The sequence below is a fragment of the Gorilla gorilla genome, chromosome 16, assembly GCF_029281585.2.
Source record: "Gorilla gorilla gorilla isolate KB3781 chromosome 16, NHGRI_mGorGor1-v2.1_pri, whole genome shotgun sequence".
NCBI classification, from domain to species: Eukaryota; Metazoa; Chordata; class Mammalia; order Primates; family Hominidae; genus Gorilla; species Gorilla gorilla.
In genome coordinates, this window is record NC_073240.2 from 84792501 (window position 1) to 84815886 (window position 23386).

At 41.6% G+C, this 23386-nt stretch overlaps 1 protein-coding gene across 3 annotated transcripts in view; it reads right to left on the reverse strand.

Annotated features, from left to right (window-relative positions):
- Nucleotides 1-4310: 4310 nt before the first annotated feature.
- The window catches only part of BNC1 (basonuclin zinc finger protein 1), a 28808-nt gene continuing 9732 nt past the window's right edge, over nt 4311-23386 (reverse strand). For all 3 annotated transcript variants that reach the window (XM_055362803.2, XM_055362804.2, XM_019010301.4), the window contains exons 2-5: nt 16560-16659; nt 15263-15498; nt 11360-13224; nt 4311-6557 (exon numbers count right to left, since the gene is read on the reverse strand). In XM_055362803.2, the coding sequence (XP_055218778.1) occupies nt 5873-6557; nt 11360-13224; nt 15263-15498; nt 16560-16659 (2886 nt within the window). In that variant the 3' untranslated portion in view covers nt 4311-5872. The remainder of the gene's footprint in view (nt 6558-11359; nt 13225-15262; nt 15499-16559; nt 16660-23386) is intronic.

The following is a 23386-nucleotide window of genomic DNA, read 5'->3' on the forward strand; positions in this document are numbered from 1 at the left end:
CTAGGCACATAGTAGGTGGGTTCTCAATAGATCTGTTGATTGAAAACTGGAGGCCACGGGTAAAGCCCCTTGTTGACGGGGAAGTGCTGACAGTAGGACTGCAAATGAGGTTGGGGGGCGGTGGTAAAGCAAGTCTGTAAGCAAACCTCAATCACATAGTGCCATAGGCTCGCCCAGCACTGTGGGGGAAGGAGTGAAAAGAGGCTTCCTGGAAATGATGATACCTGAGCTGAGGCTCAAGGGGAGGCTCAAGGGTTGTGGGGGACTGCAAAGGCAGCTCCCGCAGAGCCAGCAATACATGCATGGTCATAGGCAGCTGACCAGCTGAGACTGTGGAGCAAGGGCTGGGGTCAGCCTGCTGAGGCCAGGCATGGTCACAAAGGATTTTCTGTTACTGTAGAACCCCCTGGGGACGTCATCAGAAGGATGGATTTGAGAGTAAGTCAAAAGGCTGTTGAGATAGCCTTAGAGAAGGAAGAGAAAGAAGGAGAGGATTGTCTTGTTGAACTAACATTGATTACGCACATGAAAAGGGGTTTTAGAGTGTTTTTTGGTAGGTAGACTTGTTGGGATTTGGCAACTGATTGCTGGCTATTGGGAATGAAATAAAAGAAGCCTAGGATAGTGATGATGATGAGGATGACGAAGACATTGTAGTTAACATCTGTTGAGTGCTTATGTTCCAGGCATTAAGTGCTTCATAAACACCTTGTCATCTGAGCCTCATCACAAACCACTAAAGTACAGACTATTTTGTTATTGTTGATGGGTGTTTTAATTCTGATCAGTACCTTTTCTTTTTGGGGGGAGGGGTGAGACTGTTTTTGTTTGTTTGTTTGTTTGTTTTTTGAGACAGAATCTTGCACTGTTGTCCAGGCTGGAGTGCAGTGGTGTGACCTCGGCTCACTGAAGCCTCCGTCTCCGGGGTTCAAGTGATTCTTGTGCCTCAGCCTCCTGAGTAGCTGGGACTACAGGGGTGCACCACCACACCCAGTTAATTTTTGTATTTTTAGTAGAGACAGGGTTTCACTGTGTTTGCCAGGCTAGTCTCAAACTCCTGGCCTCAAGCGTTCTGCCTGCCTCGGCATCCCAAAGTGCTGGGATTACAGGCGTTGTTTTTATCCTCATTATACAGACGAAGAAACTGAGACTCAAAAAGCTGTGACTTGGACAAGGCCATCATTTAGTATGTGGAGTAGCCAAGGTTTGACCCCAGCAACCTGAAGAGCCATGCTCTTAACCATTCCTGGTATTGACCCTGGGTTTTTAGTTTGGGTTGGCTGGGTGGGTGGTGGCACCATTCTTCAATCCAAGGAAACAGGAGGAGGAAAATGGTTGATTGGTGGTGAAATGACAAACTGAGTTTGGGACAAGTTGGGCTGGAGATGCTGTGGATTATTCTGTGATATCCAGTAGGTATTTGCTAGTCAGGAGTGCAGCTATGGAGGGACTCTGTTGGAGGGGTAGACTTAGGAGGCACCAGCCTACAGACAGTAAAGTCATGGGAATGAATGAGACAACCTAGGAGAAAGAATGAGAGTGAGGAGAGAAATAGGTCAAGAACAAGACTAGGGGACACTGAAGAACCAAATGTGTCTTTTTGGATGTGGCCATTAGGAAGTCACTGGGAACCTTGGTTTCCTAAATGGTAAGGGGCCCTAAAGGGTAAGGGGAAGAAACGAGTGCAGTGATTAGGGGAGAGGCAAATCTGCTATTCTAAGGTCCTTGGCTGTAGAAGGAGGAGGAGAGAATATCACTAGAAGGGATCAGTGATCAGGGTCCAGAAGGCTTTTTCTTTCTTTTAATCATTAAGATGAGAGAGATCTGCAAATGTCATAAACTAGAGAGATGGAGCCATCCTAGAGAGATGGAAAGGATGAGTTTGATAATGAATGGGAAAGAAGGGCTGGCACCACACCCTTGAGGCAGCTAAAGGGGTGAAGTGAGGGCATCAGGCTTCAGAAAGAATAGGGAAACTTCTTTTGAGTCCAGAGAAAAGTTAAGTATTGGTTTGAATGCACCTTTAACAGCATATAGGGGCTTTAGAAAGGTAAGATTTGGCCAAGGGCTCCCCCTACTATACTCTGAAATCTACTGTTAACATTTGCTCTGTGGCACCCTTCCCATGGGCTGCTCAAAGCCAATGACTGATCATGGCAGGAATATAATTGCAGGGAACCCATTCCCCGGAGACGCAGGACTGCTCTGATGGTTGACCTTGGCTCAAGAGCTCCTTATGGCCTTCCTGAACTTCCTCAGACTGTGTCAGCTTTGGATACTTTCACCTGACCTTCCCTCCCTCTCCCCTTCACTGAGAGCCAAAACTCTGTTGCACAGGCTGGCTCTCCCAGCTTTCCTTGGCTCTCTCTCTCTCTCCATATATATATATAATTTTTTTAGACAGAGTCTTGCTCTGTCACCTAGACTGGAGTGCAGTGGCGTGATCTCAGCTCACTGCAAGCTCTGCCTCCCCGGTTCATGCCATTCTCCTGCCTCAGCCTCTCGAGTAGCTGGGACTACAGGCACCTGCCACCACACTCGGCTAATTTTTTTGTATTTTTAGTAGAGACGGGGTTTCACCATGTTAGCCAGGATGGTCTTGATCTCCTGACTTTGTGATTCACCTGCCTCGGCCTCCCAAAGTGCTGGGATTACAGGCGTGAGCCACTGCGCCCAGCCCGGCTATTTTATCTCAAAGTAATTTATCTTAATAAAATCCATGCACATTTAGCCCTGTTGGCATCGGCATCATGGAGGACCCAAACACAGCCCCTTATAGGCGCAAGTGGATAAAACCAGAAAGGCTGAGCCAGGGAATTTCAGATCCCTCAATGACAGGTGTTGAGCCCAGGGAGATCATGATGGGTCTGAATGTGACAGCAAAATGGGTGGTGGTGGGATCCTGGTAACTTTCTCATAGAGATGTTTGCAGCTTACTGTGATGGCCCACCAGGCATAAGGTGGATTTTCAGGAGGTTGAGGCAGATATGACCACATGAAGATAGGTGTCATCATACACAAACTGAAAAGGAGGTGGTGGGCAATGGGGGAGGAGGTCTCTCAATTATCCGAGAGTAGGAAGTGAGGCCAGCTACTGTGAATATGGAGAGTTGGTGGGGTGGGATCTTGCAAAGTGGTTTTAGAAGAACTGTGGGAGAAGGAAGATAAAGCTGGTAACAGATAAAATGTAAGGAGACTAGTGGGAAAAGGGGATGGAGAAGTAGCAGGGGTGGGAACCTTCCAAATGACAAAGCTGTAGGCCTTGGGAGACTGGATTTTATACTAACTGTTAAGGGAAACCACTGGATGGTTTTGAGATGAGGCACTACATCATCTGTTGTACATCTTAGAAGGACCACTTTGGCCATTGTAGAATGTATGAATGGAAACAACAGATCAGTTAAGAGGCAACTGCAATCATTCGGAAAGGAGAAAGGGCTTAGAGTAGGGGGAGAACAGTACAGATGATGGTAGATGTGTTTAGTTTCCCTCTGATAACTTTTCTCCCAGTGAAATATGAAGCAAGAACATCAACTGAGAGTGGGGCTGGATGGGTAGATAGGATCATACTCTTATCTATATATTGGAAGACTAGGAAAAAAGGTGAAAAAATTAAAAGTTACAAAAATCTGTTTTTTTAAAAAAACCTGCATTTTTAAGAAGAGGCTTAACATTTTTTTCACTGCACTCTATTTGGAGCATTTGGAGACTTCTCTTTGACAGCACTGTATTTTTTTTTTAGATCACTTTTTTTTTTTTTTTTTTGAGATGGAGTCTAGCTCTGTTGCCAGGCAAAAGTGCAGTGGCGCGATCTCAGCTCACTGCAACCTCTGCCTCCCGGGTTCAAGTGATTCTCATACCTCAGCCTCCCGAGTAGCTGGGATTACAGGAATGCACCACTGTGCCCGGCTAATTTTTTGTATATTTAGTAGAGACAGGGTTTTACCATGTTGGTCAGGCTAGTCTCGAACTCCTGATGTCAAGTAATCTGCCCGCCTTGGCCTCCCAAAGTGCTGGGATTACGGGCATAAGCCACTGGGACCGGGCTGTATTTTTCTTGATAAAAGATCAGCACACCCAAATCCCCCTCCCAATGAAGTAACCACTTCATTTCTTTTTGAACTCATTAATTTCTGCAACTTTTGTTTGATGTGTCAGTAGTTACTGACACTCTTCCCTGTCCACCAAACTCTCCCCCACCCTCCAGGGTTTTCAGCTCTGTCAAATTCATAATGCATCTCTGTTTGTGTGCATAAGGATATACACTTGTACAAAACGCAGCCCATATGACAAAACCATTTTTACAAATGTTTGCCTTTTTAAACAAAAGGTGTGCCATATATTTTTATTAAATCATAGAAAACATTTGTATACAAATCTTTTCACTTTGGGAAAACTGGAATATTAAACAGCTGGGTAACTAAACAGTTGAAAGATACATTTCACTTTAAATAGAAACAAGTTTTAAGTTGTCACATTTATTAAAACAAAAAAAGTTGAAATAATTGGTAACAGGTTGTTGGCTTTTTAACCTTTAGACCACAGAAATAATATCTCTTATAACCCTCAACTTTCTTTAAGAATGTTTTTTATTACTTACATCAACCACGAATTTAAGAGATAGTTAACTTGAATTCTGAATACAAAATCGATGTCCTTGTACCTACACAGGCTTTTAGAATACTGCAAATGCTGAATTTCAGGAGATGGTTTCATTCCACAGGACTGACTGAACTTCCTTTCTACCATGGAAAATGTATGTAACAGTGTGGAATATATTTCAGAATAAGTTAAATATTAAGACATACAATATGGCAATAATGTCCTACTTTTTTTCCTACCAAGTAAATTCAAAAGTTCATCCTAATCTTATACATTTATAAAACGGTGAAGACTGAGGGATCCAGTGATACTGAAAATACACAACAACCATCAGAACCACATTATCTATGGTAGAATATGTACAAATGTTCCTGCCAAAATCATGCTTGCATTCATTCCACAGGTGACCAAAAAGAACAGTTTGAAGTTCACCAAATGAAACTGAGCAGTGATTTTGACATTTAGGTCATCACTTGTTCTGCTTCTGAGCAGAGATCCAGAGGTGACACAGTGCAATATCTGCACTCACACCAAACACCACATAAGCACAAATTAAATATTATCAAAATATTTTTAAATTAAATTGAAGACCATTATTTAAGTGCATGAGATATTTTCGCCCTAGCTTCTTGAATGCATGTTACAGAACAAGAATTAACAAGGAACATGTTAGAGGCCAACCCAATCCTCTGAGAACTCCCTGGGGTAACATATGAGACCTTTGGTGCAGGGCTGAGGGGAGGGACAATTATCCACTCCAAACACAGGGATGGTCTCAAAAAATGAGTCTTCCAAACTCAGGTCTGGATTTCAAACTAATTGAAGAAGGAACTGAAAATGCTATTTTTGGGACTGGTATCTTGTCCACAGTGAGTCTTCTTCCCCAGGACCCTTCTTATCCAAGACCCTTAACACTGCAAGCCTCATTTAAAGCCACCCCCAGGTCCTGGGCCCACTGGTGTCGATCTGCAGACCTGGATCTGTCCCAGGGAACATGTAAACAAATCTGGGAAAAACCGCATTTCTGCAAGTTTTCCTTGTATCAGTGAAAGACCTCTTGGGCTAAGAAAAATAATAGGAAGGGCTGCCCCAGTGTCATCTTCCCACGAGGTCTGTCTTTTGCTCATTGTGCTGTGGAAAACTATAAAGTCAAATCAAATACTTTTGCCTGACTCGCCCCAAATGATATGAAACAGAAACATTTCTATGGACTACTTTATTCCTGAATTATGAAAAAAGCTTATCTGAGCATACTTGGCTTGCCATCTTGTTACTGGAGGTGACTTGGAGATGAGGCCAGGCTTTTGTGCAGGTTGGGATTCTGGCTGTGTCTGTTTCGACTGCGAACAGACGAAAACATGGTGTTGCAGCCTGGTACTTTGCATTTGTGGAGCTGCCGGAGGTGCACAGTTTTGTAGTGGGCCCTAAAGGTCCCTTTGTTACTGTATGTCTTTTGGCAGAGATGACAGGTTATGGGCAACCCAGAAGGCAGGCTAGCAAGGCTCTGGTCAGCCTTCTCCATCAGGACACAGATGGGGTACTCATCTTCCCCAGGGACAAGGCTCGACCCTTCACAGTTCCCATCACTGTCCTCCATAAGCACAGTGCCTTCCTCACTCACCCCGTCAGAGTCCCAGGAAGAATGGCTGCTACTCTCTGACTTCATGCTCGAGGTAGTGCTCAAATCCAGGATGGTGCCCTCGCTCAAGGGGCCAGAGTTGTAGCTCTCCAGGCTGGCACTGTGGACTTGCGTTATTGGGTAAACCAGACTGCCCATTCGACTTGTTCCTTTGAAGATGACAGATGTCTGGGAGGCTTGCTGTGTAAAAGCCACATCCTGATAGGCTTCCTTAGCCACATCTTTCAGAAGGTAAGCTGCACGGAAATGATCTTCACTACTCTCCAATGCTTCTTGGCTCAATGCTTTTTGGTGGAGGTTTAGGTTTGAGCTGTGTCTACAAGAGTGAAAAGATGGTTAGTAATGGGTTGGGCTGTTTTAGAAACAGTCATCATTCTGAGTGGAGAGACTGGGTAGATACCAGGAAAAACGTGGTATGGGAGCACCGATGATAAGGGGGTAGGCCCCCATGGGATGTAACACCTGTCTGGTGGATACAGACCCACTGTTGTTCATTGCTTGCCAGAAGTTAGTGTTCACCAGGAAAGCCGACAGTCTGGAAACTGAGAATATGTAGTCTTCTTTGATTTCCACTGTCTGTTTGATGTACTTTCTGTACCTCATGTCCTTTCTGTAAATGAGCTCACTGTTTCAGAGCTACTGGTTTAGACATACCCCTTCTTCCAGGAAGCTTTCCTTAACTTCTCATGGTGCCCTCCCATGTGCCCACAGCAGCACTTCCCCCATTGTAGAAGTCATCACATTCAACTGTAATTGCCTATTTCTGTTCTGTCTCCCAGAATGACTAGACTGCATCAACTAGACCAGTTTAACTACAACTCTGGAACCAGGAGATCCCAGGAGAAAACTGGTCACAAACTATAAGGACTTTATTTCAATGAAATCAGGAAACATTACCTTCTGGGGCTGCACTGTCCAATGATAGCCACTAGCCATATATGGATACTGAACACCTGAAATGTGGCTAGTATCATATGTTGAAAGGATAATATTTTGGATATACTGAAGTTAAATGTTATTAAATTTTACTGCATCTGCTTTTTTACAGTGGCTATATTTAAAATTTCATATGAAGCTTGCATCGTATTTCTATTGTATAGCACTGGTCAAGTGCATTGACATACACTTCATCCCAAAAATTCTAAAAGTGTGGTTGAGAATCCAATTGGCTAGAATTGTGTGTGTATGTAGTTTAGTTCATATTTGTAACGTTTCACTATCCTATACCAGACAGAAGTTTTGCAAATGCAGCAGAATAAGCATACCACCAATCTTCTACCCAATGATTACTCTCGAAGGACAGATAATGAGTATCCATTATGACACATGCCTTTTAGTCATATGTTATCATTTGGAAGTAACTTGTAAATCAGTGTTGGTCTTCCTCAGAAATCCTCTGCTAACTTTTGACAAGCAAAAGTCCTTACCAAGGGGGTTACAGTCTTAAAGGTGATAGGAGAATTATTCCAAATAGAGAAAACACTCCCCCAATACATATCAGAATGTATGGCAGAGTCAAGTTGGGAAAACACCTTCACCAAAATAACTAAGAATTGAACTTTTTAAATCCCCAAAGACGTGTGGGAAGCTTAATTATGTTTTATAAAATGTACAAAATTTACTGTTCAACTTCTGTCTTCTATTCCCTTACACATATATTCTGGACATAATCAGAATTATACTCCCAGATCACCCACTTTGCAAGCAGCCCTTCTTAACTCCAACTCTGCCCTGTGATTATGTCAGCATTCTGGGTTGAAGGGGCTGGTATGTGCCGACAGAAAACCAGACACTGGGTTGACGTACAGGTTCCAGTACATACAAGTGGTTAAAAAGAAAGACAAACACTTTTATTGGAACCTTGTAAAGAAAGATCCCTACTGGAACAAAGCAAACCTCTGGGCCTCATACTCAACTCCTGAGTATTCCATGCATACTAATGGCTAACTTGTGGGCTCTCGCTCCTCTCAAGCCTTAGAGGGTTAGATACATTTCCTGAGGTGCCATGTCCCCTAAGACCAGTAACTACTACAACTGTAAAAACCCTCTGGATCATATGCCAGGCTTTGGTTTCTAGGACTCTGCTAATCCTGTACTCACTGCCCATGTCTCCATCTCTTCCCTTCAACCCTACAACCTCTACCTCTCTCCTCCAACTCTTCTTCTTGGCTTCTATTTTGATTAGTTGAGACCAGTGGTTCTCAAAGTGTGGTCTGAGCACCCCTAGTGATCTCTGAGGCCCTTTCAGGGGGTTCCTGAAGTCAAAGTTTCATAATACTAAGATATTATTTGCCTTTTTCACTTTCATTGTCTCATGAGTGAACAGTGGAGTTTTTCAGAGGCTATGTAACACAATTTTGCAACAGAGCATATGCAGAAGCAGATATGAGAATCTAGCTGTCTTCTACGAAGTCAGACATTAATGAGATTTACAAAAATGTAAAACAAAGCCACTCGTCTCACTAAATTTTTGCTTTGGAAAATGTAGGGTTTTTTTCATAAACATATGTTAATATATAATTTAAAGTTTTACAATTTTTAAATTTTTAATTTCTAATATGATAAATTTTGATAGATATAACCCAAATAGAGAAAAGCTCTTGAGTAACCTTAGGTTTTAAGTATTTGTAAAGGGGTTATAAAACCAAAATGTTTCAGAGTTACTGGTGTAGACATATCCCTTCTTCCAGGAAGCTTTCCTTAACTTCTCAAGGTGCCCTCCCACAACATCCTACATTTCCTTCACTGCAGAAGTAATCACATTCAACTGTAATTGCCTGTTTCTGGTCTGTCTCCTCCACTACAGAAGGCCTCTGTGGGCAGGGATTATGTCCCCAGCACCTAACATAGACAGTTCTTAATATTTGCTGGGTAAATAAGCATCCAGGGTGTTGTCCCAGTCCCTTCCTGATGGGTCTTGGTAACTGTTGCTAGCAGTAGCAGTGGCTCAAAGAGAAGTTAAATGTCCCTACAGGAATGTGGTTCTCAATCTCTGACTGAGAGAAATGGTGTCAGGTCTGGGCCTGCCCACAAAGTCAAATTTAAAATACTGTAACTTAAATCATAGATTCTAGGTAAAATGCATTTCAAGTTCTAGACTAATTAGTGGTTTTAATTTATAACGCAAGATGCTTTCCTGTTGTGGTGGGGGAAGGCTCGGCTCTATTAATACAAATAGGTCAGAACATAAGGAAATATTAAATCTATGAAAAAATAAATATCAAATGAAAAAGTATCTTGAATCCAATATGCCTTCTAATTTAGTAGATATTGTAGGATAGAACAGTATCATAAATATCAAAGATAATATGACCAACATGACTGTCTCTATAACAACAGCTTATTCATGAACAAACACTCCTCCTCTTGGAGGCTGAAGGAGAAGGACTGGTTCACTAATTAGGGTACCTTGGTGGTTTGGTTCAACATCCTATCAGTAGAAACACTGATTTAATATAAACATTTAACTAATATCTCCTGTGCTCTATCCTCTTTGCTAAAGACAATGAGTATGTTCTTATGAGCCCTGTCCAGGAATGTGTGTGGGAGTCTGTAAATTTTCACCCTCTTAACAAATTAGGCATTACAACTTAGACCAAGTGGTGGTGTTGAACTGCTTCAAGTCAAGCTTGTTTCTGCAAATGTAGCATTTTAATATTCAGTGTACCATTTAACATTTATCATATTCCATTTCATCAGGCAGCTGATCTTTTCCATAAGCCTCCTGGGGCCATCTTTTGGTATGCTTGCTCTTCCATTTATAGGCTGGGGAGGAAGGTGACCTGAAGAGTGGTTAGGTGACTCAAGTTTATGAAGAAAAGCACAAGCAAGACAGTAACACCAGTGCTATCCCCACGGTGATGAGATATGCTCTATAGCGGGGGACTTTGTAAACAGTTTGCCTGCGTGTGTGTGTCATGAAAACTCAGGAACTTTCAACCAGAAATCACAGTCCCTGAAACAACCTGCCAATCACCTTTATTCTTTTATAACTTAATATTTAAAAAACCTTCAATCAAGCAGTGATTCTTCCTTTCAAATGTAGCTGGGTAAGTAGAAATAAAGGAAAATATTTTATTCTATGGATTTCATATTATCAAATGAAAATGAGTCACGTTTTGGGACGCTATAGTGGCAATTTAAAAAGCTCCCTTCTCACTCTTATTCAAATAGTTGTTTACGCTTTACTCAACCTGCTAATGTGACAACTAGTTCATGATTTTTTTTTTTTTTTGAGACAGAGTCTCGCTCTGTCGCTAGGCTGGAGTGCAGTGGCATGATCTCAGCTCACTGCAATCTCTGCCTCTCGGGTTCAAACGTTTCTCCTGCCTCTGCCTTCCCAGTGGCTGGGACATGACTACAGGTGCATGCCACCACGCCCAGCTAATTTTTCTATTTTTAGTAGAGACAGGATTTCACCATGTTGGCCAGGATGGTCTCAATCTCTTGACCTTGTGATCTGCCCGCCCTGGCCTCCCAAAGTGCTGGGATTACAGGGATGAGCCACCGCGCCCGGCCATAGTTCATGATTTCTTATCCCACACCCTTGGGGCCGGATGTGTTTCTGAGTTCAGAATTTCTCAGACTTCAGACAGGCAGGATGATGCATATAATGAAACATTGTTAATGCCCTATAATAAATCCATTACTATTTGTACTATATATGTATTTATAAATCCACACAAAAGGAGATTAAAGAAGATTACAAGTAGCCTCACATCACTTCAGGTCAGGTTTTGCAGCCAAATTAGGTTAGGTTTTTGGAAGTAAAAATTCATGAATGTTGAAATATGAAAATTCATAGAATGGTTTCTCAAACTGTAGCCCCCAGAATAGTAACATCAGCATCATCTGGGAACTCGTATTCATGAATGTTGAAATATGAAAATTCATACAACAGTGTTTCTCAAACTGTGGCCCCCAGAATAGTAACATCAGCATCATCTGGGAACTTGTTAAACATGCCAACTCTCAGGCCTCACCCTAGATCTAATGAAGTGGAAATTCTAGGGTGGGGCTCAGAAGTCTGTGTTTTAACAATTCTCCGGGTGATTCTGATGCATGTTAAACTTGAAGAGCCACTGCCTTAGAAAAAATGATTGCCTACAGATGCCTTACCTGTCTCTGCTCCTGCGGGAGGGAAAGGTAGCATTACAGCCCTCCACTGTGCATGTGTGCATTTCTTTGACATGCATATTCTTGTGATGCATTTTCACACTACAAGCATTTTTAAAGGTCTTCTTGCAGATGTCACACTGGAAGCGATTTTCTTCTATCTGCCTTGCTAATGCATGCTGACCTACGTGCTCCAGTTCTTTAGAATCTTCAAGACAAGAAAAAGCCATTCCCCTGTTGGACAAAGCACTGAAGAGTCCCCCAGCCAGCAGGCGCTGCTGCAGTTCCATGTAGTCAGAAAAAGGAACTTGGGGTTCCATCCCAGGTGTGAAGTAGTGTTCATGGCCACCATCCTCGACCTCCCTTGGCACCATGATCAATGCTGGTGTCTGCTCAGTCTCCCTCTCTGAATTGTGTGTGGCCTGCTCAGGGGTTCGGCTGATGGCTCCACTGGACTCAATTACTGATTCACGATGGCAGGGCCTCTCCCCTTCAGGGAAAGGCTTCCCTAAGCCTCCTGACTGTACATGCTGCTCCTCAGATACTCTGTGTGACCGAGGACTGCAGGCCTCCTGCTCATCTTCACTGACCACCTGTAGGGGCATGTCTTCATCTGAGCTGAGGTTGTGTCTTTTCTCATTAGCTATTTCCACAGCTTCTTTCTCTATTTTGATAGGCATACTGGACTTCCTGGATTTCTTCTTGGGAAGGGCATCAAATGGCATTTCGTTTGAAATGAGCTGTTCTGGGATTGAAGAGGACAACAGCGGGAGGGAAGGCAGTATCCCAGGCGTGTTTGCTACCTCGGCAGGCGTGGCTGGACTGCGGTAGAAAGGAAGGACTGGCTGGACTGTCTTTAGGTTGGGAAAAAGCACACCATTTTGCCCAATGTTTGGGAAGGCTGGTTGGCCTTTGGAATCCTCTCCTGAACCACGGTAGCTGGGAAGAGGCCTACAGTCTGGGGACGTCACTGTGAAACCTGGGCACTTGTAGTTCTCAGAGCTGGCCAGGTTCAGGCTGTTCCTGAGGTCTTTGTCCCGGTTATTTCTGTTCATTGGCATGTGCAGCCGAGGGTTGGGGTTGGCGCTATGGCGATTCCGGCTCCTTAGGGAGCTGAACACCATGTTACACCCTTCGATGGTGCACTTATGCTTGATCTTCAAGTGGACGGCATTGTAGTGGATTTTGAGGGTGCCTTTGTCATAGAAGGTCTTCTCACATGCAGTGCAGAACACCCGGCCCTTCTTTGTACCAAGGCTATTCCTCTCAGGCTTCACTTTGGCCTCAGGGGATAACTGTGTCCTTTCAAACTTAGTGACAATGTTGTATGAGCTGGAGTCACTTAAATGGGTGCTGTCTTCTTTTTTAGTAATAGCATCCGGACAGTTTAAACACTGATCTTTTTCAACCTGAAATGGTGTGGAACTGGAAGTTAAGAAGCTGCTGTCAGGGAAGGGCCCATGGACTTCCTGTTTGGGGTCCTGACTTTGGTCATGACCCTGCTCCAACATATATTGTTCGGGCAATGACCCTATCAGTGCAGGAGGCAGAGGGTTGAAGAACTGGAAAGGCAGCATGAAAGTCATGTTGCTTATGAGGTTCTCAAAGGGGTGTATACTGCTGGGGTTTCCTTTGTCCACAGGAGTGGGGAGGCTAGAACTCCTGTGACTGCAGCTCTCGATGAAAGCCCTGATATCTACATTTGCTGTGGAAGGTGGTATGATGATGGATTGCTCTTCTTTCTCTTGAATTGCCATGAGTTCAACTATAGATTTGGTCTCTCCAAAACGAAGGAACTGCTGCAAGGTGGCCACTTCTTCCTCACTGGTCATGATGCTCCAGTGATCCAACACCTTTCCTGATGCATCCTAAACCAAAACCAGATGTTAGAAGTGTGATCAATTTACAACTCCTTACCCTTTCCTCTAAAAATGTAGTCCACTAGACTATGGGATACTTTTGTGCATATAGGAAAAAGATGAATGCAGGGCTTTGGGGAATTTAGTCCCTGCTCACCCTACTCTCCCAGGCCAGAAGCTTTGTGCAGAACATAAGCTGCACAAATATTAGCAGTAGTCCTACAATTGGTGCAAAAGAGACAAATAGAATCATATTACTCAAGCTGAAGTCAGGGAAATGTAGTGATTATTTTTCACCTCATTTCAGACCAATTGCTTGTCTAGCATTAGACATAATAATTTTCCCTGCTAAAATTAAAATATGTATCATTTGAACAATAGTAACTTCTTTATCTAAAGAGAATAGATGGAACAATCAGGCCTAGATGCAGCTCAAGTATTCATTTGCTGCAAGTTTAATAATCTTCCTAAGCAACTAACATCAGAAAACAAATGAACTGTATTGATCTACTGCACACATTCACAAAGCAGGGCTGTAATTACACTGGAGTGTTGGAGATCTTTCAAACTCTAGCAAGGCCTAACTTTTCCCAAAACTACAATAAATATTTTATCACAGAACATGTATTTGATGGCCTACTGAGATTTTTCACAGTGCATGTAAGAGTTTTGAAGATGATGAAGAATGTAACATCATAAATTTTTCATGCACTAGAGGTTCAAGGTAATTGATTCCATATTTTTAATCCTAACACTAGAAAGCAAGATTATTAGGATCATTAAATATTGATCTATGTCATAACGTAAGGTCATAATGCTACTCTACATAAACGGTTGTTTCTAGTCTGCTGGGGGTCCTGCACTAGAGGTGAGCAAACATTTTTACAGGGAAAGATTATGGTCTTTTGAGTTAAAAAGAAGTGAGTACAAATTCTGGGTCTGCCACATACTAGTGAAATGACTTTCAGCATGATTTTGAGGCACTTTAAGCCTCTGGTTTTTTGACTGGAAAATGGGGATAATATACCTAAGCTTAAGATTATTGGGAGAGGATCTAGGTCTATAAAATTGTTTTTAGTGTTCATTTTAATCACATGGCCTACCTCAGTAAGACTGACATCTATGTTGGTCTTGGAAATATGTTTGCCTCCCATTTCATTGAAATTTTTACCAAACTTTGACATTTTCTAGTGTAATGGCAAGAAAATACAATGCTGTAGCTGTTTCATATCTTAAAGGAATGATGCTTCATCTCAGGAAACATGTTCTTTGCTTCTAAAAACACCTTGATAGCCTCTTTGGAAATGAAACATGAAGCCTACACACTCAGCATGATCTGGGAACAGAGGTAAACTACTCTGCAAAATAAAGAGGACAGAGAGGATGAAGGGCTTGGAATACTGGAGAAAAGAAGAGAATATATGAAGATGCCAAAAGAAAACTGGGGTGTGGGGAGGGAGGGAGGGAAGGAGGGAGACATACACACACACACACACACACACACACATATATATATAGAGAGAGATTGAGAATGAGCAAATGCATACATGAACACAGAAATGTAAAAAATAGAGCCTAGGAAGGAAGAACATCAGTGAGATGGCAGAAGGCTTTAAAGAACAGGAAGGTGTGCTATGAAATTGTAAGTTGTTTGCTGTGTGGTTCATGTAAGTTCCCTTTCTCAATCCCAAACTCTCAGTAAAATCTGATACAGACAGTATCTTGTGTCAGTAAGTAGTTTGGGACTAATGAAAGACATGGAGGCAGCACCTGAAATGGGGCAAATGGTTTATTGTAGAAGAGGTAGTTTAGCAAAAGCCAAATCAGAGAATATGTAATGCTCCTAAAGCTTCATAGGTATCTTGGAGGAAAGCCTTGGGCTCCCCCCAAGAACATGAGGTAGGGGCTTAGGCCATTAGAAAAGAAGTATTAAAGGGAAAGATGGCCACCAAGGGCTGTAGCATTGGGAGGTAACTGGGTTACCTCAGTTATATGGGCACAAATTTCAGAAAACACCCTAGGAGGACAATGTTCACGTTTACTGTACCTGCAGTACGTATCCACGGATATAATCCTGAAGTGTCCAGTCCAAGGCATGGAGGATCTGGAGAACCTCATCTTGCTTCAACACACTGAAGAGCCGGTCCAGTAGGATTTTTAGGCGAACAGGGATGGCCTGGGTCCCATAGAGCATGAGGCTGCTAATATCAAACACTACATTGGACTGGACAATCTCCACCTGGCTTGTTGGATACATGGGGGGGATCCTTAGCTTACTTAGAGCTGAAAAATCAAATTGAGGAAATGTCATTTTGAAAAGTTCTAATTGTAAGAGAAACACTGAAAAAAAAAGTAGGTTAGGACTAATTCTTGGTTATTTATTCCACAGAAAATACATGAATATACAAATGATTAAATACCTTAATAGCTATGAAACTTCAAATTATTTACAGGAACTTCTAAAATAAATGAACTAGCCTGAGACTTTTCTCCCTTTCTTGTGGCCTTGCTAAGGAAAGAAATAGTCACAAACAAGGAAGGAATAAGGAAAAGGGGTAAAAACTGAGGTGGGAGGTGCATAATCCAGAGAATAGCTAATCAGGAAGCATAGAGTCTGGGGGTAAAGAATCTGGGTTTGGGAATCTGAGAGATCTGAGTTTGAGCATTAGTTGTGGGGCTTGACATTTTCTAGTTGTGGGGCTTAACAAATTAAACCCCCTAAGGCCACGCTGTCCAATGTAATAGCCATCAGTCACATATGGCTATTTACATTTAGATTAAGTTAAAATTAAACAAAATTTAAAACTCCATTCCTCAGTTACACTAGTCACATTTCAAGTACTCAGTAGCCACAAGTGACTACTGTAGAGTTGTCAGATTTGGCAAATAAAAAAAGATGCCCAGTTAAATCCAAATGTAAATTTGAGATAAACAATGAATGGGTGGGATATACATATACTAAAAATATTCATTGGGATATACCTAGGCTAAAAAACGATCTGCTGTTTATCTGAAATTCAAATTTAACTGAGCGTTCTGTATTTTATCTGGCAATCCTAGCCTAGAGGCTGTAATAGATAGAACAGAACACTTCTATCATTACAGAATGAAAGCAATGAAGCACTAGTTTCTACATCTTTAGAATGAGGTTAATAAGACACTTCCCATATAGAGTAGTTAAGATTCAAGACTCTTTGAATCTTAGCCTGTTACCTGGGACATGCTAGTAACTTACTAGTTTACTAGTTAGTTGTCATTCTTAAGATATTAAATCAGTTCCTGAATAACTCTAAGTTACTTAGAGGTAACACTACAGGCCAAGAGAGGGTGAAAAATAAAGTTACCGTGGGCCACCCATCCATGCTTGCATTGGTCACACTGACGGTGGTTTATTTTCCCGGGTTTGAAACTTTGGCAACTACAGTTCAGAGTACAGCTGATAGCCTGAAAAAGAGGAGAAAACAGGTATGTGGAGCACGTAAGTGATGTGTGAAACATTCATTGTATTTCAAACAAAACATATTCCTCCATTCGGCAGCATTCATTGAGCAATATGTGCCCACTGTGTGCCAGGCCCAGAAGTGAATATTGTACTCTGGAAAGATGAGCAGCCACCCCTGCACCTGGAGACCGTGAACACATTACACAGATATTCCACATTCAAGAATGAGTTTAAACATCAGAACTTTTTATAAGAAAAGATTATGGGTTAGAATGAAATCTCCTGCACTGTTATTAAGCTCATAGAAAGGGTAAACATACTTTCACCAAATTTCTAAGTTGACTAAAGCAGCAACCCTGGAAAGTATACAGAAGCTGTCTTGGAACAAGTAAAAGGGAGAATAATATGAATTGAGAGTAATCTACATATAAAATTTATTTCCCCCCACCCACAGATATGGTAGAAGCTGAAAATACAAATAAGATTTGAGAACATGTAATAGCTGACTACACTGAGGATGATTCCCTGACGCCACTCACTGAACTATGTGACTGTCAGAGACAGACACAGGCTGAACAAGCCTTGCATCAATGCCCCTTGCATGTTATGGTGCCATGTTTTATGTGGGGGTATAGAGTGTACAAAAATATAGCTGAAATTGAAAATAGAGATGTACATGTCCAACAAAGTTCTAGTATTAAAAACAAAGCTTTGTCTGAGCGTGGTGGCTCATGCCTGTAATCCCAGCACTTTGGGAGGCCAAGGTGGGTGGATCACGAAGTCAGGGGTTCAAGACCAGCCTGGCCAATATGGTGAAACCTTATCTCTACTAAAAATACAAAAATTAGCCGGGCGTGGTGGCACATGCCTGTAGTCCCAGCTACTCGGGAGGCTAAGGTTGCAGTGAGCCAAGATCGCACCGCTGCACTCCAGCCTGGGCGACAAAGCGAGACTCCCTCTCAAAAACACAAAAACAACACAAACAACAATGACAAAACCCACAAAGCTTCACGTATATTTTTAAGACGAGTTTCTCAAAGGAGATACAGTCCTGAAGAATATAATCTATTATTAAACAGAAAAAGCCCTCAAAACAGCTTTGTCAGTGAGGTTCCTGGGAAGAGCTGCTGGGTAGAATTTGTATGATTCACAAGAGTCTTGAAACTGGGAAGTGCATGTGTGTGTGTGTGTGTGTGTGTGCGCGCGCATCTGGAGGAGGGATAAAAAAGCCTTACAATTAAGGTTTAAACCTCTAATCTGCCAACCGAGGGACTATGTGGCCCTGCATGGGGGAGAGGGAAAGGAGAATCTAGCTGAAGACTTGGGAAATTCATTTTAAGGAGTATATGATCAGTCTCCACTTAAAAATTGGTTGCTGGTGGGATTGCAAAATGGTACAGCCACTTTGGAAAACATTCTGGCAGTTCCTCAAAAAGTTAAACATACAGTTACTATATGACCCAGAAATTCCACTCCTAGGTATATACCCAAAATAACCAAAAACATGTCTACAAAAACTTGTATATGAATGTTCATAGCAGATTATTCACAATAGCCAAAAAGTAGAAACAACCCCAACATCCATCAACTGATGAACAGATAAACAAAATGTGATATATCCACTCAATTGAATACTACTGAACAATAAAAAGTAATGAAATACTGATACATGCTGCAACATGGATGAACTTTGAAAATATTATGTACTAAGTGAGAGAAGCCAGGCACAAAAGTCACAGACTGTATGATTCCATTTACATGAAACATCAAGAACAGGCCAATTGATAAAGGCAGAAACCAGATTAGTAGTTACCTGGGGCTGTGGAGAGTAGGGTATGGATAAGAAGTGACTGCTAGTGGGTAGTAGTTGGAGGGAGTGTGTTCTTGTTTGGTTTGTTTTCATCTTTGAGAAAAACAGCTTTATCGAGATACAATTCACACATACCATATAACTCACCCATTTAAGGTGTACAATTCAATGATTTTTAGCATATTCACAGAGTTATGCAACCATCATCACAATCTAATTTTGGAACATTTTCATCTTCCCCAAAAGGGACATGTACAATAATACGGTAGACACATGTTTTCATTTCTCTTGGGTATAGTCCTAGAACTACTGGATTGCATATTAACTCGTTTAATGTTTTAAGAAACTGCCAAACTTTTCCAAAGCAGCTGTATCATTTCACATTCTCACCAGCAACGTATGAGGGTTCCAATTTCTCCACATCCTCATCAACACTTGTTATTTTCTGTTTTTTTAATTAGAGCCATCCTAGTGACTGTGGGTGAGATCTCACTGTGGTTTTGATTTGCATTCCCCTGATGACGAATGGTGCTCAGCATCTCTTCATGTGCTTATTGGCCATTTGTATGTCTTCCCTGGAGACATGTCTCTTCAGATCTTTTGCCTATTTTTAAATTGGGTTGTTTACCTTTTTAGTATTGAGTTATACAAGACCCTTATATATTTTAGATATACGTGCATTACCAGATATATGATTTGCATACACTTTCTCCCATCCTTGGGTTATCTTCGCTTTCTTGATGGTATCCTTTGAAGCACAGAAGTTTCAAATTTTGACCATGGTTTCTTTTTGAGGTGATGAAAATGTTCTAAAATTAGATAGCAGTGATAGCTGCACAACTCTATGAATATACTGAAAGCCACTCAACTGTACACTCTGTAAGTTAATTTCATGGTATGTCAATTACATCTCAATAAAAATATTATTAAAACACAGGCTGGGCGCAGTGGCTCACGCCTGTAATCCTAGCATTCTGGGAGGCCGAGGTGGGCAGATCACCTGAGGTCAGGAGTTCAAGACCAGCCTGTCCAACATAGTGAAACCCTGTCTCTACCAAAAATACAAAAATTAGCCAGGTGTGGTGGCATGCACCTGTAGACCCAGCTACTCAGGAGGCTGAGACAGGAGAATCACTTGAACCTGGGAGGTAGGGGTTGCAGCCTGGGAAACACAGCAAGACTCTGCCTCAAAAAACAAAACAAAAAAACCAGTGACCCTGCTTAAATACAGGTTAAATTTTTCATGATTTGACTGTCTTCTACGATTTATTTTGGACTAGAATGGGTTTGAACACAGCTGCAGCTAGGCATTTTCAGGTGATGCGGAATAGGGCTGTTTAAAACTGAGGTGTACAGTAAATAGCAACAGCATTACCTAATCCATTCAAGAGGCTACCAAAAAACAGGAAATGTGGGAGAGAAGGTTTTGCTCTTGTAAACTGTACAGTATAATACAAAAAAACTCCATGTGATTAACACTCACTTTAATAATGCATGCATTCTCAAGGGTGATGCTATCATCCCCAAAGGAATAAAAATTGGTCTTGGGGGGGTGAAAGAATTACTCTATGTATAAACACAGATGTACATACATACATAAACCTATATCGCAATGGTGTGATCCTAAAATTTCTTTGGAGAGGCACAATTAGGAAAAAATGTCTAAAATCTCCTTAGGTGTGGAGGTTAATGAAAGAAAATCAAGAAACACTGCTCTAATGACAGAAATTATTTTACTTTTTGGTTACAGAGTTTCTACTTGCATATACACATACAAATGTATTAAATACATTAACAGTATACATCTATGTAAGTATACCTATATACATAATTATATAGTTACCTTGAATGTAAGTTAAAGGATACAAGTGAGTGATGGCTGAATTTACATTACACACTGTCAAAACAAAAATTCTAAAAGGCACGATTAACTTAGTTTGTAATACACCTAAAACGTTGTCCAGCATCTCAAACTTGGCTGCAACCCTCTGAACATCAGCTCACGGATGAACCAATTATTGCTACATTCTCAATAGCACCAGCACACTCAGTACTAAACCTCTGAAATATTTCACAATCTTGATTCTATAAATATGACCATTTTACAGAAAAATTTTAAAAGGGAGAAAAGTTCTTATTTTGGATTATATCCCTCAAAATGCCATTCCTTTTTTAAAAATTTTTATTTATTTTGAGACGGAGTCTCATTCTATTGGCCAGGCTGGAGTGCAGTGGCACAATCTCGGCTCAATGCAACCTCCATCTCCCAGGTTCAAGTGATTCTTGTGCCTCAGCCTCCTGAGTAGTTGGTATTACAGGCATGCACCACCACACCTGGCTTTTTTTTTTTTTTTTGTATTTTTAGTAGAGATGGGTTTTGCCATGTTGGCCAGGCTGGTCTCGAACTCCTGACCTTAGATGATCCACCTGCCTCAGCCTCCCAAAGTGCTGGAATTACAGGTGTGAGCCACTGCACCAGGCCCCATTCACTCTTTAAAAACAAGATGTTGGAATTATATGAGTAAATTCACATTTCGCTTATTTGGAAAATAAGACCTGCTTTAACCAGAAGTAGAGATGTCCTTAAGCACATGCTTCCTGAAGACTCTGCTCAAAAGGCTCACGCAACCCAGGAAACCAGGTGACTGTCTCAGGTTCAGCACAGCAAAATCATAGAGGGAACAATTCCAAGCACATTTCATAGATTAATACTGAAACTTATTTTTTGCATCTCGTCACCTAGGTCAGGTTTTCTCAACTTTGGCACTACTGACATTTTGGCTGGATAATGCTTTGTAGTGGGGGGCTGTTCTGTATGTATGACATCTGATCAGCATCCCTGACTGCTACAAACCAGATGCCAGTTACACCCTACCCTCCAGTTGTGACCACCAAAAATGTCTCCAGACACTGCCAAATGCCCTTGGGGGGGGGGGGCCTATACCACTCCCATGGTCATTTGGGGCCTATAGTTTTAGTTTGGGGACAATTTTAGCTTCAGTTTCGGGACAATTTTAAATAATTTTGTCTATAATTCAATGAATGAATGCAGCTTTATGAGAAATATTCTTGTGGTTCTCCATGAGCCCATTTGAATAAGGCTTAATAAAGCTCATTAAACATCTATGGAAATAAATCTCAGAGGAATTATTTATGAACTAAAAAAGCTAATTACAGTGTCTAAGAAAACTTCCAATATCAAGGCCCTTGGTTTTTCCACCCATCTTAGAACTCCACGACATAGTAAAATTACAGCACCATTATCTAAAGATAAATGAAAACTTCTAAAATGAAATTAAATGAAAATATTCTAATTACAGGACAAAAAGTACTCATGTAAATCAAAACGGAAAACTCTTAAAATGTATAGCCTTTGGAATCCATTCTTGTTCCAATCTTCAGAAACATAAAGCAGATGTTTACAACATTCTGAACTCATCAAGACACGATTATTGCTTTTTAACGCACTCATCTTAATCAGACTATTTTCAGAATTGTTATTAATCACTTTGATGTGCTACAAATCAACATTCAAAATCCTGGTTTGCTTTTTTTAACTATCGTTTTCTCATTTATCTAAAAACTACTGACACACCTAGTATGTGATGGAAGATTGGGTTTTGCAGTCTTGGGATAGAAAGTTATGACCTAGTTTTTAGGCACGATCCTGGACCCACTTCGTCTCTCGGACACCCTGTTCTACCTTTGGCTTGAGGAGATGCTACCACAGGCCTCTTGTCAGGAGATGCTGAGTAGAATTCCTGGCAGTGATCAGGCTAGGCACATAGTTGGGTATATACATAGATATTCAGTGGCGGACAGAGTAGGTCTCTCATGGGATTTGAATTGAGCTCAGAATAAAAACCGTTTAGTTCAAGGCTGTTTTCATCTCTAGTATGTGCATATACTTTCATTTCACTGAAGATAAACCCAGGGGGATATTCCTGGGGGACTAACTGGTAAGGGGAAGAGGGAATTTTGGGGTTCCCAGATTCACAGCACTGGCCCTTTGAGGGGAGTCATTTGTGTTAATTAAAATTAAATAAAATGGCCAGGCGCGGTGGCTCACGCCTGTAATCCCAGCACTTTGGGAGGCCGAGGTGGGTGGATCACAAAGTCAGGAGATCAAGACCATCCTGGCTAACACAGCAAAACCCCGTCTCTACTAAAAAATACAAAAAATTTGCCGGGTGTGGGGGCAGGCGCCTGTAGTCCCAGCTACAGGGGAGGCTGAGCCAGGAGAATGGTGTGAACCCGGGAGGCGGAGCTTGCAGTGAGGTGAGATCACACCACTGCACTCCAGCCTGGGTGACAGAGTGAGACTCCATCTCAAAATAAATAAATAAATAAAATGTAAAATTCAGCCCCTTGGTCACACTAGCCACATTTCAGGCGCATAGTAGCAACATGTAGATAGTGGCTACTCTATTGGACAGTGGAGATACAGAACATTTCCATCATCACAGAAAGCTCTACTGGACAAGGCTGAGTTCAATGGTGGGTAGATTAGCCACCCTTCCAGCATCTGCTTTTTGACGTGGTTTAACATGTGATCGATTTTAAACCTCACTACAGTACTGTGAGGAGAGAATTATTCTCAGAAACTTAAATTTATGGAAGATTTGTAACATGCCCAGGGTCACGCAGTTGGTGAGCCTTATTGAGCATTTATTACATGTGAGACACTGTACTAATCAGTGTACAAGAATTATTTCATTTCTTTCTCACAACTACCCAGGGAGATTAGGTATTACTATCCCGATTTTATAGATGAGGAAGGTAAAGAACTTACAGGCTACTGGGATGGTCTCAAATTTGGATACTAGGGGAGGATTACGCCTTGAAATATCAGTATTTGGTGCTAACTACAGTTATGGTTTCATTTAATTCCTACAACCACTTTCAGAGTTAGGTATTAT